At 49.3% G+C, this 20,015-nt stretch overlaps 1 protein-coding gene across 1 annotated transcript in view; it reads left to right on the top strand.

Moving 5' to 3' along the window:
- AGBL4 (ATP/GTP binding protein like 4) overlaps nucleotides 1–20,015 on the top strand; it is a 1,420,095-nt gene that overhangs the window by 1,306,654 nt on the left and 93,426 nt on the right. The window contains exon 11 of the mRNA XM_019530625.1: nucleotides 1,883–2,045. Coding sequence (XP_019386170.1) covers nucleotides 1,883–2,045 — 163 coding nt within the window. The remainder of the gene's footprint in view (nucleotides 1–1,882; nucleotides 2,046–20,015) is intronic.

Below are 20,015 nucleotides of genomic sequence, written 5' to 3'. Positions count from 1 at the left end.
CGTCTCTTCATACTCGGGAAAGGAAAATTGGTGGGCAGAAAGGGCCACTGCTGGGATACGCACCTAAGTTGTTGTCTGCTGATAATAGGGGGGAAAAACAACTGCACAAAAGCAAAGGCATCCAAGAGAAATGGTGCGTTCGGCTGGATGACTGCCAGGTGCCCAAGGGAGAGATGCTTTTGTGAAGGGTTCTGGTGACTCCTGAGCAATTTGAATAATGGTGAGCATTGGAAGTGGGTATTTTGCAAAATACTTGGAGGTATTTTAGAGTCTCTCAAGGTTTTGGGATTCCCCCTCCACCCACCACCCGGGCTGGAGGAGGGTGCAAGGCCCTGGCAGCCAGGGCTGGCAGAATCAGCAGGAAGGCTGAACTCTGGAAGCACTGGCGGGTGTCTCGGGAGGGCAAGGGTGTAGCCAGAGGAGAGAGTTAGAAACTGTACTTGTCTTAGTTTTCTGTCTTCAGACTTGCTTGTACAATTCTCTTCTCCTACATAATTCATTCTTTTGTGGTTTTCTCTCTTTGCTCATTGCCTGCGGCAAAGAGTGATTTCTGGGCAAGTGATAGTCTAGGTTTACTCATGCTATGGAGAGAACGACCTACAGTTTCTTTCACGGCCCAAGGGGAAGCCACCTGGAGTGGGCCAAAATCCTCCAGCTGTGAGGGCCAGTACAAACGCAGTGCAGCTAAGGCTCGTGGGGATAAGGAGTTGTCCCAGGGCAGTCTGCTTTTTGGGAGAAGCCCTGGGACAGTGCGGAGAAACTTGGAGCTCTGGGGACACCCTGGGGATGGGTTTCTGGCAGTCACCTCCAGTGGCTGCTTTCAAGCATGCTGGAGACCCTAATGGGATATCACAGAGCATCTTCCCTGGTGCATTTCGAGGTTTGCTCCAAAGGGGAGCAGATCAGAATCAGGTCTACTCAATTATCTGTTTACACGTCACAGGGCTAATGTTCATCCCAGATTGGGACTGGCAAATGGTTATCACCTTTGGATGGTGTGAACTGACCTAAAGGACATGAAATACCATTTTTGCTCCAGTTCCTAAAACACGGGCAACCACAATAAATTGCCAGACTAGCAGTAATAAGAGAAGAGGCAAGAACTGGAGTTGGAGACTGAATTCTTCTTTGGCCCTTAAATGTGGTTCATCCAACATAGGGTTTAAACTCTTTCATCAGCCACTTCACTAAAAACATCCAAGCTTTCTTCAGAGATCTCTGAGGTTTACAGCCCGACCTCCAGTGATCACATGAACCGCCGCACTGCACTCCATGCGCTCGGAGCTGCAGGACCATGCAGTTATTTTTGGTTGTTGTCCTTAGCCAAAATGCAATTTAAAGGGTAAAACTTCTGTGACCTAATTCAGAGCCACTCCAGTACCCTGGGTTAGAAAGGCTGACTTCAGCTCACACACAGTTGGGTTTGTACTTTGCTTTGAAGAGTCGGGGTGCATGCAGGGGGGCAGACAAGGGAAGAAACAGAAGTGACGCAGGTGCGCTGTAGAAACCACCACCTGTTCCAGTTTAGCCTTGAGGCGAGAAGGGCCTTTCCCTGCCTAACACAGAGGACAGCTTCCTGTTAGAAAACTTTTCATTTTGCATTATTTTTTCCATGGGAAAAGAGCTCAGGTGACCATCCATAAAGGTTCGCGATCTGAAGCTAGCATTGTGAATGCATGTGGCCAGGAGAGCCTTAAGCTGCACACGCCCAAGTCTCATCCACCCGGACGCACTTCCACTCTGACAGCCGCAAGGAGCTTTGCAGGGGTTGCTATAAATCAGAATCGGGGTCCGGGAGTTTTGCTACCCATCAGTCCCATCCAGTCCCATTCATTCCCTTGAACTCTCCTGTTCACTTCTTCTGTCTTCTCTCTTCTTGCAGTCTAGCACCTCCTTCAACCGAGATGCCGTGAAGGCAGGGACAGGACGGCGCTTTCTTGGCGGGTTATTGGATGACACTTCTTACTGCTACACTCTGGAAGTCTCGTTCTACAGTTACATCGTTGGAGGGGCAACATCTACCGTCCCGTACACGGAGGAAGCATGTATCCTTTTGAAATCCAGCCTTCCTCTACCTTTGAGGGCCCTGGTACTGGACAGCTAAGGTAAAACCTCCATACTATGAAAAATGCGCTGACTAGGAAATACAAGTTTGAAAATGTGCCTTTGTTCTCAGACTTGAATTTCCTAATACTGATACTGCATGAATTCAAGGAGGAAAAGACCCATTAGATCGGAAGACCGTTCACTTTCAAGTACAAGATCATTCACCACAGTACTTACCTTCTAGTTCTTTGTTTCAGCTTGCTCTTTATTCTGCCGTTAGCCCTTTGCTTGCCTTATGGTCTCGACCCTCCCCCAGCCATCGCTAGCAATGAATTGCACAGTCTTCTCTACCATCTGAGATGACTTAACTGTCTCCACTGTGTAGCAAGAGGACTTTAAAAGCTTCGCACACCCCCAGGTCTCAGACTTTACTAACACTAATTATACTGTATTCAAAAAAAAGAAAAGGAAAACAATTTTGCAAAAAAAGGTCAACTTTTTTTTGCATTTTCCATGATCCAAAGTAGAATGAATTTTAATTCTTTTAAAATATTTTCTACTTTAAAACAAAATTGCAGTTTTGAAGATTTACCGTCTCTGTTCCTTTTGTCCTTCCCCTCCCCCTTTCTACAGTAAATGATGGCCGGTTTTGAAGTGTGGCCATTATTTTGGGTTTTCTTTTTTTTCCAATTGAAAAAAACCTGTATGAAAAGGCAAACAGAACAAGGCTCTCCTGTGTAATTCATTCGCTAGGGTTCAGCAGAAGAATGGGAGAGTAGCTGAGACAGGAGAGAGACAAAGGCAAAACACAGATTCTCAAATCCTTGTTTCTCTTTTTGGTTTGACTGATGGGAGTGGAGGTGCGCATTCGGGAGGGCTGGATCTAAGAGATGCAGCTGACTTATTTGTGCAGCTCTGCTCGCCCGCTGACATAAGCCACCTCTCAGGCACAGACCCCGGCCACGTCTACGCGAGACGCTTGCGTGCACAAGTACTAAATGACTACTCCGTAACTGGAGTTACTGCGCGGGAGCGTCGCCAGATGGCTTGCAGGTGATGCTGACTGCGCAGTTGCTCATTGCTACTGCACCGTAGCGTTGCGTCACGCTTTGTGCCGCGCCACGCTACCGCGCAGTACTAATGAGCTGCTTGCAGCCAGCGTCTCATGTAGACGCCAACCCCCGTTTCCTAACTCAGCTACTGATCTGAGCAATGCAGCTTCCTGTCGGGGAGCGAAGAGCAGAATTGTCATGCCGATTCCCTTTTGACCGCTTGCTTTATTCTTTTGGCTCGTTGGCCTTTTAAGGATGTGGTTTTTAGCTTCGCCTCTAAATTGTCCTCCTTGCTTCGCACTCATTGTGTTGACAGCTGCTTATTTATCCTCTTGTTAAAGGTCCAATTTATCAAGAACAATTTTTTTTGTAGAGGGAGGAAGCCAGCCCCTATACAAATAAGATCTTGCTTCTCTTGAATATACACATCCCTTCAGTGATTTACATGTCATGCTTGCTCCGTTTGCTATTCAAAGCCACCTTTTATTTTATTTTGTGAGTTTGTTGGCTGCTTTTTTATTTTTTTTTTTTATCTACTTGATCAACCTGTCTTATGCAGATGGAGCTGTATCACCCTTGCTTCATACATCATTGCCATCAACAGCCAGAGAGCAGAAAACAAGGTTCAGATGGTTATGATTATTGGTGATGATGATGTATGGAAAGTATAGACTGCAGCTTGGTTTTCCCAATCTTGCGCTGACCTAGCTGAGCTTACTTTAAAAAAAAAAAAAAAAGTAGTAGAGTCTTGTTTAACTGGTTAATTGTGAAAGCTAGAGGGAGAAGAAACCTTTGGATGGTAGTATTTTATGAGAGTAAAGGGGACAGTTTCATTTTTCCCTGAGGCAAATGTCGCTGGTGAAGGGAACCTGTGGAGCAATGTCTGCTCATGTGCAAGTGTCTCTGTTTGAACCAGGCCAGAGCCCTCTGCTCGTCAGCGCACAAGCCCTCTCTTTGGGAGAGGATGTTTCTCCTTGTCCTAAAGCTGCTTGTCACCAAAACTAAAATAATAAGGGAACATCCCAGAAAAACCAAAATTGCTCTTCTGATTTTTTTTTCCCCAAATTGGTAATTAATTAACACTCCGCCCTAAACCAAAGACATAGCTAGTTGCTTTGCACTGACTCCCAAGGAGATGAGTTCTGCTGTTAACTACCTAGTTATGTTGCGGGGGGGGAGCAAACAGACCAAGAAAATATAACCAGTCAAACTCTGTGAGCTGACAGTGCAAGTGCCCAGCAAATCCAAATGAGTAGTAGCCAGTGCTGCTTCGGGCAGAGTAGTAGCCAGTGCTGTAATTGCTTCAAAGATCCGTCTCTTAGGCCTTGATCCAGCACCTAAATTGAAGTCTCTTGGTCTCTGTTGAAAAGGAACGGGTTCAAGGCTTTATACAGAAACCACATGCAGTAGATAACTGTCCCATTTTGTCTTGAGGACTCTTTGGCTGCAGTTGAGGCAATGATCCAGTGAGCCCCTTATCTATGAATACGCCAAATCCTTGTTTCTCTTTTTGGTTTGACTTATGGAAGTGGAGGTGCACATTCAGGAGGGCTGGATCAAAGAGATGGATCTGACTTATTTTTCTCCTTGGCAGTCAGCTCTCCTTGCCCGCTGACATAAGCCACCTCTCAGGCACAGACCCCGGCCGCATCTACATGAGACACGTGCATGCACAAGTACTAAACGACTACTCCATAACTGGAGTTACTGCGCAGGAGCATCACGAAAAGGGCCTCCTATTGCAGAGTTCAAAGGTGGACCCAGGTGAACTCAACTAGGGATATTCATATTATTAATTGTTAGGAGCAGTCAGCTGAGGATCTTCAAATTCTCTGCAAATGGTTATTTACCAGTAAATGTAAATTCAAGCCGTGGGCTACCCATCTAAGGTTGCCAAGTATACTTAAGCCCATTTCACAGCATGCTAAACTTAACAAACTGTAGATACAGTTTCTGATTTGTGAGGCTGGCGCACAAAATCTTGCACATCAGCCAGTATGCATGAAAAAGTGGTTCCCATCATTACATCACGCTACATATCTGCTCATCCCACCATTTCACTACTAGATGACAGATCTCGTTAGGCAACTGTTTCTTTTACATTAGTTACAAGGCATTGATGCAGTCATTCAAATAGGTTATGTTTTCTTCAGCCATGTCTAGCAGATGAATATTTACACTTTACTAGTTGTATAAAGTGGTTTATTTGCCTCTGACTTCTAAGTTTACCAGGATGGGTTGCTATCAAGATAAAAGGACGCCTTGTTTACCGTATAGGTGTGAACTTCAAGCCAAGGTTGAATTGTGTACGTTCTAGGATCCAAAAACATGGACAGTATTTTATTTTCAATAGTTTTGCTTAAAAACAAAGGCGATTAAATGCAAAAAAAAAAAAGTGACCTATCATTAGCAGTACAGTTCGGTTCTCAGTTACTTCCATTAACTTGAGTGAATGGGCTCCTGTTAAAAATACCCTCTTTTCTAGCCATTTATAGGGTTACTCCTGATTTACACATTTTAAAACTAAGTAGAACTTAGCCCCCCAAACCGTGCATTTGAATGAAAAGGAAATGTATAATTGAAGGATTTTGCATCCGTATCACAGAACACAGTGCCCTGTGTTTTGGTGTGCGTGGTTCAGGACGGTGACACACAGAACAGAATAAGTGTGACTGTTAGCATCTTATAACCTGAAGAATAATCAGCATTACATACAGGTGCCAGGCTTGAATTCAATGTTGCTGCAGGAATGCTGATTTTTGCAGTTTGGGATTTTCTTATTTTCACTGCAGGCATGATGCTGCATAGGCATAACTCCCTCCCTTTAATGCCATGCAGTCCGTTATTTTCTTCCTTAAGAAATGCATGTTTGGCTGGTAGGGTCTGTGTCTAACTGATATGTACCTGGTTTACTACAGGCACAAGGGATACGTTCTTTAGGCCTAGCTCTGCAGCATACCATATGATAAGAGTGAATGGACTCTGTTAATAATAAGAGGATTGTAGACTTGTGGGTTTATTGCCTGGATAAGTGGACAGAGAAAAACCTTGTTTAAAACCCCTCTCACACATGCACACATTTGGTGGTAGCTGATTAAAAAAAAAAAGCAGCACAGCACCAGGTAAGGAAGATTTCAAGTGAGCCGATATGCTCCCATTAAACAAATACCACATTTTACTAGGCGTCTGCAGAGCTAGCAGCACCGGGCATGTAAAGTGCTGAGTGACTTTCCCCAAAGGCTCTGCAGGCGAGCGGAGTAAAGATGCTCCGGCTTTGGCATCTGCTTTGCACAGGCACTAGGGATCGGGAAGAAGATGAGTCCTTGGTGGGCGAGCGCGCAGGGCATCCAGAGCCCCTTTCTGTTACAGCGCAACCTGGGACGCAGGCAGCATGCGTTGCCGACGTGACCTGTGAATGGCTGGCAAGGAGCTGTGCCAGGTTCTCCACCTCGTGTTGCCAATTCGAAGCACGGCGGGCTTCTCTCGTGAGACATCGTCAGCATGGATCCGGGGCTGTGCAATGGGCCGCCCATAGGTGAGTGGTAACAAAGGAAAAAAGGAGACCTTAAACTTGAGAGCTCCTTCAGGGCAACCAGTGCTGAAGTGACAGGTTCAAGCGTTTGCAGGATGGGACTGGATGATACTCTTATAACAGTCAAAGAAATCAAGCAGGGGTTCTCCATGGGAAGTATTCGGTTATGCAGGTGTCCGAGCCACCACGGTGTGATGGTGTGCGTGTCGCTGGTTGCATCACGTGCATGCATCGCTATTGCTGCGCTTCAGCGCAAGCAGAGCGTGCCCAGTGCCTCGCCATGGGGCTTTGCTTGCTGCATTTGTGCCACGTGAACCCACGGTGGACCACTGCAAAGCAGGATAAAGAGGTTGTTTAGATCTGCCAATGACCACGCAGCTTGGGGTGCTGAGCATCCCCCGGAGAAGTACTTCTGCTGCCCCTACCACCTCAGAAGGGTCTGTATCAGCTCGCACTCGCCTCCTGCCACTGATTACCCCGCCTGCCAGGGCCCGAGGATCGTGTAGCAGGCCACCCTCCTGTCCACACCCCCATTTTCCCCTGACCTCCCCAATAGAGCAGTTCCAAGGACCAGATTTGGCCATCGGGCCGTATGTTGGACCCTGCTTTACCATATAGGGTGCTATGTTTCCACTTGCACCTTCAGAGACACTTCTTCCATGTGTTTTCTCATCCCATGGGCAGCGCATACCCATAATAGGCATAGTTAAAATGATCAGAAACCTCTGAAGGCTTCCATAAAAATTAAAGCCAATGTTGAAGTCTAGCTGGTAGAGGAAAGTGGCTGTTTCACATGCCACCTTTCCAAAGGCTGTCTCTTCCCTCCCTTTTTTCTTTTGGACTCAGTCTGAGATAAAGCAGACAAAACCCCAGCCCTGCCCCATCCCCCACCTCTGAGCAAGGGTGGCAAGTTTGCAGCCATAATTTCCAATGCGCTTAATATTACTGAAAGCATAGAGTTAAATTATAGAGTTGTAAAGTTACTTTATAGTGATAATGCTGTCAAGCCTCAATATCTCTGCCTCGGGGCACCATGGAAACTCGGTTAATGATATAAGAAGCTGATCTTTTTCAGGGTTGCAGCTGTTGGCTCATACCCACAAGGAATCTATGTGTTTGTTCATATCGGATGTATACAGGGGGACCCGCTCAAAGGAAATTAAAAACCAGTGAAACTCTATTTAATGAAGTGCAGCAGAAAGAAGGTGCGGAGTAGACGGTGGTATTGCAATGCACGCACTCCACTTCCCCGCAGAGGGATCCCTGGCATAGAGCAAATGTGTTGTCGGAAAACCTTACTTCCCCGTAGCAGGCTTTTCACTCCATGCGTGGGTTTGCATGTGGCTCGACGGCCTTCACTCCTCATATCATGGACTGCGTGAGTCTAGGCACGCAGTGGCTAGTAGCATGAGGGAGGAGATGCAAATTCAAGTTGGGTATTACAATCACGTTAGGAAGGTCTGTAATTTCTGTAGTGTATCTCTTGGCATCTGCATTGCAAAGTGCTTTGATATCCTCAGATGAAAGATGCTCGAGAAGTGCAACGTGGTGTTATATATATGTTCAAGAGAAGGGAGAAATCTGGGTTTTGCTGAATTGTGGAATATTAATCCAGGAGGGCATTTGCAAAGCGATTCCTGGAGCCTTAACCCTTTAATGGGAAGCAGGAGCCTAGCGCTGTAGTGTGGACTTGGAAATTAATGCCACGGTGGCTTTCACATGACAAATGCTTTAGTCAGAGTTAGCCCTGGGTAATTCATGCATCGTTTATCTGTACGTTAAAAGCGTGTTAAAGACTGCAGAGGTGGTAACTGTGTCGCATGGCAGCAAATGCACCGTGTTTCTGTTTTGAATGAAAAGGAAAAAGGAGCTTGCAAGTTAAGGACCTGATCGACAGGGGATTGAGCAGCTCCTGGGATGGTCTCTCATACTCTTGGATTCTCTCAGCACCACGCAGGAAGGAGCCCTGATTGTTTTAGGTTATCTATGATTTGCTCATTTTAGGGGTGGTGGTTCCCAGGGGCTGCCCAGTAACCCTGAATACCCTGCATTGTTGTCACCAAAGCAGCAGCAGAGGAGTAACGGCTGCGCTATCTTCCCTGACTCAGGCTGCATCCCTGTGGGTGGGGAAGGGGCAGGTTTACCAGGCTGAGTTAGGCTCAAGCTCCATGAAATAATGAGCGTCTTCAACCCTGAATAACCAAATCCACACAATCTCAGCATGGGGCAAGCTCACAAGCCCTGTATCCTCATTTTCTTCTGTTGAGACTGCCTGTCCAAGTGTGCTAATTGGCACCATATTATGTTAACAGTCTTGCTGCCTTGTAGAACTGATTAAGATTACATGGGCTTAGTCTACATAAGCCATCAAGCAAGACTTTTGATTGCTACCAGTCAGGCCAGGACACTTAGGTTCAGTAACTCGTAGGTTCTGATGGAAAAATTTTCCATTTAATTGAACGATTAAATTAAAAAGAAAAAAAAACAGAATTAAAAGAAGCAAAAGTTGCTTTTAAGTGTCCTTTGAAACCTGAGATAAAATACCCTATAACTCAGAGCTTAGACTGAGCAATCTCTTTTTATGAACAACTGGAGGAGGCAGCAAAGATAAAGTTAGTGTCGAAGGGTTTGTGGCATGGCGACTGCAATACGAACAAATGGAGCAAAAAAGCTCTCTTGCAGGCCCTGCTCCCCACTTGGGAGCTGGTTTTTCAACCCTTGCACACTTCTATCATGAGTGCCCATAAACTTGCAATTTTCTGGTTTTTTCATAAGCAACTTTGGAGGAGACTGAGCACATGGAACCGATGGCTAAACTCTCGGGTGATCAGAGCACCGTAAAAATGCTATTAGATCTATAGTTAAAATAATTCTTGGGTAAATGTTAAATTCCTATTAGTAACACTTGCTAAACTTAAGTGCAAAGGAAAGGGCAAGGCTAATCTGAAAAGCAATGCAGAGCAGGACTTAGAAGATATTAACAATTTGTTGGAAATGTCTGAGGGGAACCAGGTTAATGCGAGCGCAAGGATAACCTCCCCAGAGGGGAAGGGTTGGATGGGAGCGGTCTTGAGATGGTGCCGCACGAGAGAGCAATCCCACGCGCCGATCACAAGGGAAGGGAAAAGGCTTTTGGAAATTAGGGTGGGGGCTTTTGGGTTTCTTTGCCCCTTGTAGAGTACCCCGACTGCCTTTCTGCAGGTCTCGGCACTCTGGGCACCTACACACGTGCAGCGAAGCTGCTCCGACGCGCTGTAATTACTGCACTCCAGCAGGCTCCGGTGTCACGCGCCGACAGATGGCAGTGGGGGCGCTTTAGCTACAGCTCGTTTGACAAGCTTTAGTTAAACCACCCCTGCTGCCATTTTTCAGCACCGGGATGCTGATACACGTGATGCTCTGCCCACTTTAATTACAGCACATCTTGGAGCAGCAATAATTAAAGCGCTCCTCCCTTCCCCCCCACCCCAGAGCATGTGTATAAATGCCCTCTGGTGCCTGCATACCTGCTTCTCTGGTTTTATCTCAGGCCTGTCTTTTCTTCTGCTTATCTTGCATCTCATCTTCAGTCCATTTTTTTTTTTCCTCTTTCAGCTTTGGTTTCTTCTGAGCTTCAGACTCATCTTCCCGCCTGTGTCTCTTTTGTAGAGCTGTGGTTTCTCCATGTTGCCCTATATCTTCTCTTCACCCCAAAGACATGCCAGCTGCCCCTTCTATTCATCCCTCTTTTATGCTGAAGGCCTAGCAGGGCATTTTGTGGAGGAAAATCATGTGATGGAGATGTGCATCTGTTCCTTGGAGGTATTATATAGTCCTAAACTCCAAAGTTCCTGAAAGAATTCGGAGCTTTTTTTTTTTTTTAAACTTGTCAAAAATAAGTGCATTCTAGTTACACTTTGACAGCAGCTTTTGTCTTAAAGGCCCCTACAGGCCTTCAGGTATCCAGGTGGTAGCCATATTGGTCTAGAGGACAAAGCACCTGCGCCTCGTGGTAGAGGTGATAACTTTTATTAGACCAAGTAGATATTTCCAAAAAAAAAAAAATCTTCAATTGCAAGCTTTCAGGCACAAACACTCTACATCAGGCATCGGACAGGCCTTCTCCCTGGACATCTCACGAAGGAGGTCACATCCTCCTTGTAACGCCTCACTTCAGGCCAACACCCATCCAGACAGAGGGCGTTACTCATAAACCCTTAAGGATGCCTTCTCTTAGTGCTTGCATCCGATGCCTGCACACCTCTCCTCCAGCCCAGGCCTTGTGTGAGAAAAGGAGGCAAGCAGAGCGACAGCAAGTGGGAAGTCGTGAAACTTTGATCTGGTTCAGCAACGTCATCCTTGTACTGTATGTAATAGGACAGTGGAATGAGTCCGATGCCTCATTGTCTTGCCTCTTGGGCCCGGAGTTGTTCTATGTAAATGCTCCCAAATCAGTACGTCCTGTTCGTCTCCAGGAAGAGCAGAGGTTCAGTCATACACCCACCCCAGCCAGGTGCAAGCAGCTGGCCCAGTTGCCAGGCAGGGGGAATCCAGCCCTGCATCTATAATTGCACCTCATGCGAATCTGCTGTGCGCTGCATCTAACAATGTGTGCAAACGCCCGGGAGAACTCCTGCCCTGGGCACTCAACATCAGCTCCCGTCAGGATACGTGGGACATTTCCGGCGCCTACAGCGGACTGGGTTTGACTGCTTTGTCCTAGGACAGCGACATTGTCATCACCCAGGGACCTACAAAATCCACCCTGCTATTTATGTCCCAGCCTGATACAAAGCCTACTAAAGCCGATGAGAGTCGGGTCAGTCGCGAGACTGCTGTTTTCTAAGGGGCTAAAGGAGCCAGGCACCCACCTGCCGCTGGAAGTCAATGGGACTCTGGTGCTGAGCTGCTTTGGGCTCCTTTGTGCATCGCCGCGTTGAAGCAGCCCTGCCAATGCCCGGTGAAAGTAATGCAAACCACTCCCCAACCGTGCATCGGCAAACTCAAGCCTCCTTCCGCCCCTGCCCCCTCCCTGGCATCGTGTTCCCGAGGTTTCATCCCTATTGCCGTGCTGCTTTCAAGTGACGCAGCCCCCCCGAAGAACAGCTCCCGCGGGGAGGCACTGCACAGTCGCCGTTGAGAGGCCATAATCACTCTCTGTCCACCCCCCCTCGCCCCTGGTTTGTAGGTCACTTGTACTGACCCCCTGGGGCCGAATGCTAAGTGAGATGCATCCGCAGGACAGCTCAGAGTGATGTGTAGCAACCCCATCCATCAGTCTGGCCTGGCCAGACATTTATCTCGCAGTGGAGGTGGGGAGGGAGGAGCGCTCTTTTTCCTCTTCCCTCCCTGCATTTATCTCAATACACACCACGTCGGAGGCTTCCCCTTCATCAATCCCAAACCAGCCGGGTCCGCTTATGTAAAGCAGCTCTACGCAATTTATGGGGCCTGGCACAAGACTGGCTAATGCCTTGGAAGTCTGTTCTCGGCGGGGATTACGGGCCAGTGTTTGCATAGGTGCCGAGTGCGGAGAGACGCACCCGGCCTTGCAGCGCTCCCCAAGGGGCAGTGGCATAGCTCTCTTACCTGGCCCTCCCCGGCCCCGAGCAGGGCATGCAGGAGTCTGTGTTTTGCTCCCATCGTCGCATAATTTGGCTGCTTGTTTCTGAGAGTCTCCATTGCAACAGCATCTGATCGCCAGTTTGCGAGAGGCCGAACAAATCCCTTTGGGGAGGGTGGGAAGCAGCCTGCGAGCTCACTTATCCTGCAGGACAACTGACCTTCAGGAACCGGTTGTTGGCGTTGGCTGCTGCAACAAAGCAGTCGAATACCCGGCAATTCTCGTTTCACCAACGTGTTTCTGGATGTCACAAATGTCCTTGCTGGTCTTGGTCTGGGCCCATCTTAGGCTAGTATAGCACTTCTTCATGGTCTACCTACCAGTGCATATCACGCCTTCCCCATTCAGTGCCTTCTCCTTGCCAGCTGTCCTTTGCATTTGCAGAGCTCCTGAGTTTGGCTGCGTTTCCAGCCCGGAAGGACAGTGCTCCTTCAAATGGGGCAAAAGGGGAGGGGGAATCTGAGTCTTATGAGCCATCGATATTTTTCTCGAGATGATAAATGAACTGCCAATAAACCGAGGCAGCTGCCAGCTATGTCTGAGAAAGGGACCTTCCGCCCCAGTGTATCCGTGCTTGGCGCGTTCGCGTGTCTGGAATCTCGAAGACTAAAACGGGCTCACCAGTTTTAGCAAACTATGGAAAATGGGGTTGGGCAGGTCTTTTCCTGCGGCAGCAGCACACGGACCAGTATGGGCAGGCGATCCTTCTTCAGACAGCTTTCCATCTCGGGAGCCAGGGATTTGGCCCCTGGGGGAGTGTGTGACGAGAACTGCTCCGGCCACACCTGACTTCTTAGCTGCGACGGCATCATTGCGTTTGACTGCCCCCATCTCTCTCCATCAGACCGAGTCGGTGCAATTCATGATTTCTCAAACCCAGCACTTTGGTACCAGACCTGTGCCATGTATGGGTGAAAATCTCTCGCTCTGGTGATTAGATGCTTCAGGGACGTAAGGACAAAAAATATATATTACTGAGTGTAAGCACTCGGCATCGATGCCCGGAAGGAGATTTTGAGGCCCACCGGCTTGGGGCAATTTCTGACCTCCCATTAGTCTTTTCTTTTTTTTTTTCTCAAAGTAATTCTGTGTATAATTAAGCAGGCTCCCCTTCCCCCTGGCCTGCCTTCCCTGGGCCAGCACCAAGCGGCAGAGCTCGTGGATGCCTGAAGTTAAAGTGCCCTCTTCTGGCACGAGGCAGGTTTGCCTTCAGTGGCACTCGGATGAAAACCACCAAGGTTTCTTTTCCCCCTGGCTGCAAAGCTTGGGGCAAAGCAGGGATCGGGTTCGGCTTTTCAAATCCCCCCCACCCCCCATGCGGGGCCGGGAGTGCAGTGGCCACCAGGGAGGGACACAACAGAGCCCTCCCTGCTGTCCTGCCCTTCCCGTCGTGAATTTGCAGCATTTCCTCCCTTCCCCATAGACAAGCAGGACTGTTTAAGCACCGAACGAGATGAGCGTCACACCCCAAAATAATGCACGTCCCCCTGTTTCTCTCCCAGCTGGTATAAGCAGGCAGTTACAGCAGGTAGGATCCAGTTCTCCTTGACAGAGCATCTCTGTCTCTCTGCTTTATAATCATCTCCTGGCACACGCGGGCTAAGCCTGACCCTGCTGACGTCAATTGTTTTGCCTTTGACTCCGGCAGGGCTGGGATTTGACCCCTATCGATTGGGAAGAAAGGTTTGGTGGACGAGGATGCCGGGGCTGGGGGAGGTTGCCTTGCTAAGTACTCAGTTGGGAAAGCAAAGTTTGGATACACTGGCTAATGTGAATTCAAGGTTAGCAGTACACCGTGCAGCAACTGCATCGGTCTGCACAGGGTTTGGAAATCAGCCTTTAATAAGAAAAAGGAGTTTTTTTGTGCTGCTTTATCACACCAGAGGCCTTGGCGTGCACTTCAGGTTTCTCTCTCTATTTTAAGGAGCATTTCAAGGCATCATTGATTATAGCTGAATTTGAGTTACAAAGTAGGGAGCAGTGGGTCAGAGCATTTCCTCTCTGAGATGAGGCCGAGCTGGATTCCCATATAGATCCTTTATTACAAAAGAGGTGTTTTGGGGGGTCTTCTTGTTGGGTTTTTATTTTTCCTAGTAACAAACAGGAATGCGACGCCGTATTAATAATTCTGTACTTCCCATCAGCTCTTGGAAACCAAATCCCTCAAATACCTGCTGGCATCAGGCATTTAGGAAGCGCACGCAGCCTGGTATCATGCTGCCCTCCTCTGGGGTAGGGAGCAGTAAAAAGCACTAGGACGAAAGTCTGCTGCTACACTTTCACGTGTGCGGCAGGGGGCAAGAAGGTGCCTTCTCCCTTAGGCGCATCCCCTGCGCTGGTGGCGGCGCGCGAGACTGCATTGCTCCTACCCCACAAAATTGATTGTGACAAGATGGCCTGTTTCAGCCTCTTTAGGGTGCCTTTATGTCGTAGCTGCTGCCCAGGATTGGAGCTGTTGCACTGACTTCCTAATTTCATTGCTAGATTTGCAAACGGTGCCTGAGGGTGCTGTATGGGGCTCAGCGGATCCAAGTGCTGTTCCCTTTTCCAAACCGCTGCGGGATACGTCCTGCAACGCTCTTTCCTGCAGCACTTGTCCGTCTCATCTATTTAGACAGGTGAGCTCTTTGGGACAGAGACCACCTGCTATTGTACATTTGAGCCCTTGGAGCATCCAGCATTGCCACCGCTAATAATAGCAGCGGGCTGAGACGAGCCCGGAGAAGCCCCTTCTCAGGCTAAGGCGAGGCCTTCATTTTTTACGAGCACTTGCTCTGTTTTCCCTATTAACAAAGGAAATTAATTAAAACGGGGAAGGAAACCGAGGCACTGCCTTTCTGTGCCGGCTGGCTCCAAAACGCTGGCCCTGGAAACAAAAAGGCCCGTCAGTCAAACACCGCTGCGGAGTCTGCGCCTCCCAAAGGAACAACCTGAGAGCGGGGACGGGGGGAGCCGGCGCGGAAAAGCGGAGTGGAGAAGCTTGTTTCCAGAGCCCCTGCTAGCACAGGAGTGTTTGGCTTTTGTAGGAGCATAATAGCACCACCTGGATCCAAAACAATACCCGTCCCCGAAAAGAGCCCACCTTGGCAAACCGTGTCCTGCAGGTAATTGATACAAAAATCCACAGCAGACCGTGCACTGAGCTGACGAGAGGAAGGGAAAGGGGACGTGGGTGGAAATTTGTCATGCTGAAGGGAGTAAATGGTTGGGCCGACCCACCGGCTGGTTGCAAGAATAGCTTGCAAGTGGGTGTGCACATACATGGGGATGGAGTGGGGTGCGGAGGAATAGGTTTTCTTCCCATCAGACCACAACCCCATCACTGTCCTTGATTTTCCTCTAACAGGGCCAGTCTAGGGGCTCAGGAATGATAAATAGCAGAGTGCTCCGGAGTGACACGCATGGCATCTCCGTAATATGTAGAGAGAGAGAGACAGACCCGAAAGGGGGTAGTTTATGTACACTATATTTATCTGAGTAGTAACCTCTACAACGCTGCCCTTCTGCTTTCTGCAACCCTGGGATGGGGACTCGATTGGAAGAAAGTGAAGAACTTCGAAACCTCATTAAACTAATCATGAAGCACAGCGGCACGGTACGGCAGCTCCCTTTCGATAAGGGGCGGTTCAGAGATTGCTTCCTCTGCTGCTGAAGGTAGAAGTCCAACGCGTTTCCTTTTCTTAGAGCCAAAGTGAAAATGGAAATTTCTTCTTACTGACCCACGTCAGCAGGGCAGGGACCTTTGGATGCGTGGCGCAGGTTTGAATGAGCAGCCGAACTGCTAGGAGTAGATTATAATCGTCCCCGTGGTCCAGCAGCAGGAGGGGAAAGGGCACGTGAGCATTTCAGACCTGTTCGCTGACAGCGGAGAAATGATGAGATTGGCGAGTCTTGGGTTTAATTACCGGTCCAGGATGGGATTGCACTCTAATGATCACAGCTCCTTCTGTCTCGTCCTCCAAGCCTGATCTACCTATCAGACCTGTCTTGAATGAGGGCCTAGGGAGGAGAGACGGAGACTGGCTGGAGCAGGAGACTGAGCGAAGGAGCAGAGATTGGGACTCTAAGATGGGCAAAAGGAGTGAAGGGGAAACAGAGGCACAGAGAGGTGAAATGATTCACACAGCAAGGTCCCCTGCCTCCCAGACCAGCTGATCACTGGGGAGGAAGCTCTAGCCCTGTCTGTCTGGGAGGGCCTTGTTTGACTGATAACCAGTACATTAAAATGGCAAACACGCTGTCATCTGATGTCCTTGCCCACCCGTTATGCCACCTCTCACCTTTCCGGGTTTGGAAGTTGAAATTACGTGGGTTAGTTTTGCTTATTAAGAGGCAGTTTCACTTTCTCATCCATCGTTACAACCCGTGGTGGTCTCTGCCCTTCTCGCAGAGCAGCAAAGCAAATAGGAACATTTTCAATTCATTAGAAAATAAAAAAGCATGAAAACAATCCGATTCCCAGCCGGTCCTGGGGAAAATCCGTGGGCATGCGCTCGCTTGCACGCTCCGTCTCCTTGGCGATGGGGATTTGATGTAAAAAATCAGATCTTGCGCCTGAAAAGTTGGCAAACTCTTCTGATTTGAACTCTGCTTTGCTGCTCCTCTCCCTCTCCCAAGCCCTCGGCTCAGCATGATAAATCTTCGAACAAGCCTGGTTTCATCCACCAGCTATGTCATGTCTGATACCTGGGCGTAAGGCCTTTGAGGCAGGCTTTTTCACAGTTCATAGGAAATGCTATGCCCTTTTGTGACGAGGGAAGTCAGACTCAGAGCATCCATTGGTCCTCTTGGCCTTAAAAATAATTATCTATATGGTACCTCACACCACAGGGTCCTTGGCTGGGGATCCAGGAGGAGTGTCACAACACAGTGAATAGTACTGGCCGACCGACGTGGTCCATGCATCTTGTCGCTGGAAGCCTGAAGGAGCAGTAGAAGAATATGGGGTTGCAAATGCAAGAGGAAAGGGTATTTTCAGGCTTCCTTATTCTGGCTACTGGCTTGGCTGAGATGCATAATTTGAAGTGATAACTCTCCCTTGGAAGCCTAAGCTAAAATGGGAGGTAAAAGTGCTTTGAGGGTAGGAGCTTTTTAAGGGCTCGCCTCTGTGTCGTATCCCTTGAGGGGCTCAGGCCAGAAGGCGCAGGGATCAAAGGTGGCTTTTTGACGTCGGCTGCTGCAGGGGCCAAAGGGACATTCAGCCTAGAGCAGCTCAGAGGCTGCTCTAACTTATGCCACCTGTTGTTGGGCTGCTTTTCAGCCTCAAATCCCCCCAGGATTAAGGGCAAAGCTTGTAGCCCTTCCTGCCCCTCGTCCACAGCCTCCAGGCCCCGTCATGGCCCTTGCACTGGGGTCGCAGCAGTCCTACGCTGTTCCTCTATCGCGAGCACTCGCCCCTGTGCTGTGACGGCCTTTCCATGCCTCCATCGTGGACCCAGGGGCTTGAAGAGCAGCTCCGGGGTCTGGGGCAATTGGCTCTCTGCTGCCCTTTAGGAGCCAAAGCCCCCCCGCCGACCAGACAGCAAGCAAGGACAAAAGGCAAGCAACTGGGGAGCTGAGGCCTTTTCTTTCCCCTGCTGCGTCTGCCAATTAACCCTGTCGGGGGCTAGGAAACCACACCAGAAGTGTCGACAGAAAATGAGCCCGGAGGACAAGTGCTGGAGGCAGCCGGCGCAGCCCCCCAGCCAGTGTAATCAGCTCCTCTTCTGGCTGGCAAAGCCCAGCTACAGCGCAGGGACCTGCAAACACCTCCGCGCTTTGGCAACCGCCGCGGGGCAAACAAAGCGGCTCCCGTCGGATGTCTGCAGCCAGGCTGCGTTCAGAAAGCCTGGATTTCCTTTGCCCGCCTGTATTATTTACCGGCACTACATTCACAGCTGTATATAAGAGCAATTCAAACCTATGTTGTTTTCAAGGGTCCAGGCAGGGGGCAGGGACAAAAAGACTCTTCCAAGCAGAGCAGAAAAATGGGATTCGCAGCATCTGTATCTCTTGCTTCCCAAGTTGGAGGGGCACCTGCTTTTCTTTTTTTTCCCCTCTCTTGAACACTGATTTTTTGATGTGGTGGAAGTTCATTTGTATTGGATCCCACCCTGCTGCCCCGTTGCACTTTGCCATGGGGTTGCCAGCTTGGTCAAAGGGTTTGCCTAACTGCTTGTCTCAGCGTGCATGTGTGTGCGCACACATACATGGGACATAACCGCTCTGTGGTCCAACTTCATCCCTACGACAGCTCCACTGGAATCCATCTGGGTTCTCCTGCAGATGCATTTGTCCCACTGAATAGAAAAATTCAGATCCGCAATCTTTAGATCAGGCCATATCATCCCAGAGGTAGGGGCACTGTTTAATTAGCTTCCCTCCCCACTCCTCTCCTCCTCCTTTTATCTTCCTTCCACCTTTTCTCCAGCAATGACCTTTCACGCCCCTCCTCCCTTGTGGTCCTTGCATGGTCTAATATCCGGCCCCGCACTCTGGGTCCGTTGCTGCAGGCACGGCACGTCCCGCACCCAACGCATCGCTGTTTGCTCGTGGTCGGCGGCTCCTGCAGTGCTGCACAGAAGGCAGAAGCAGGCAGACCTCAGTTCGAAAGAGCGGAGCAAATGCACAAGGCAGGCTCAATTGAAAGGAAGCTGTACCGTGCCAATGTGCCTCGTCACCACCCAGGAATCAGTCTTCCCTGGAAAAAAGGGTCACGCACATTTATTTGGGCACGGCACGTATCTGCAAGGGAGCGAGCCGCAGCCCTGACATCCACCGGCGCTTTCATAGGAACACCCCTTCACCTCTCCTTGCAAGGCTTATTGCTTTGCCAGGCCCGGTGTCATCGCTCTCCCCTGCAGGCATCCTTAGGCGGAAAAACTCAGGTGCCTGCTCTAAATACAGGGGAAAAACCATCACTTTGCCTTCAGTGCCCAGGAGCCATCACAGGAAGCACCTTGCTTCCCTGCTTGGTAGGGGGAGAGCTGGGCCAAGTGCCATGCCTTCCCCTCACCCCTGCTTGTCCAGTCATATTCCCCTGTGCTTCATCTCACTGACCTTTGGTGAGGCATGCAGGGAAGTTGCTGGTTTGCAGCTGCAAACCAGCAAGTTTGTGCCTTTTCCCCCAAGGTGGTCAAAAGGGGAGCCAGGGCAGAGGACTAGTAGGCAACTGGCAATCCATCTGGATCAGGCTATACGCATGAGAGGTCAATGCATAAGCCTAGGCAGGAGTATGGAGGAGTGAAAGCTGCCCAGACCTTTCACCCCCACTTTGGACCACTGAGACAGTATCCAAAGACCAGACTGAATCCAGGCATTTACTGCCCTGAGGGTTGGCGTTTGTGCATGTCTGGGAATCGCACCCTGGTCTCCTGTACGGCAGACAAGAAGTCTATCGCTGAACCACAATAGCAGGTAGCCCGAGTCCTAGAAGATGGCTGGGGGAGGTTGTGTTTGGCTTTTATAGGCACAAAAAAATGCTGTCTGCAGGAGTGGCGCACAAGCCAGCCTCTTCAAAGAGGTCCAGCTTCCCCGTTGCTCGCAGGAAGCTCATGAGGACAAATATATTACAGATTCTCAGGGGTTCAATTGCTATGGCAATGGCCATGTACACTTGCAGGAGGTGTGCCCGTATACATGCACCTGCATATATAAATTTAAAATGGTGTCTGATGAGCATGTGGGGGGAACCTGGATTTGTATTAGGGGGATAAATACATTATTTTTAAACAATTCATTCTTGCACCTAGCACTCTGTTCTCAGCTGGGATTCTTCCCTTTCTCCCCACCCTGTGCCTGACCT

This window comes from Crocodylus porosus, unplaced genomic scaffold (assembly GCF_001723895.1).
Source record: "Crocodylus porosus isolate Cpor-Errol unplaced genomic scaffold, CroPor_comp1, whole genome shotgun sequence".
Lineage (NCBI taxonomy): Eukaryota > Metazoa > Chordata > Crocodylia > Crocodylidae > Crocodylus > Crocodylus porosus.
This window is presented reverse-complemented; position numbering and strand designations above follow the sequence as displayed.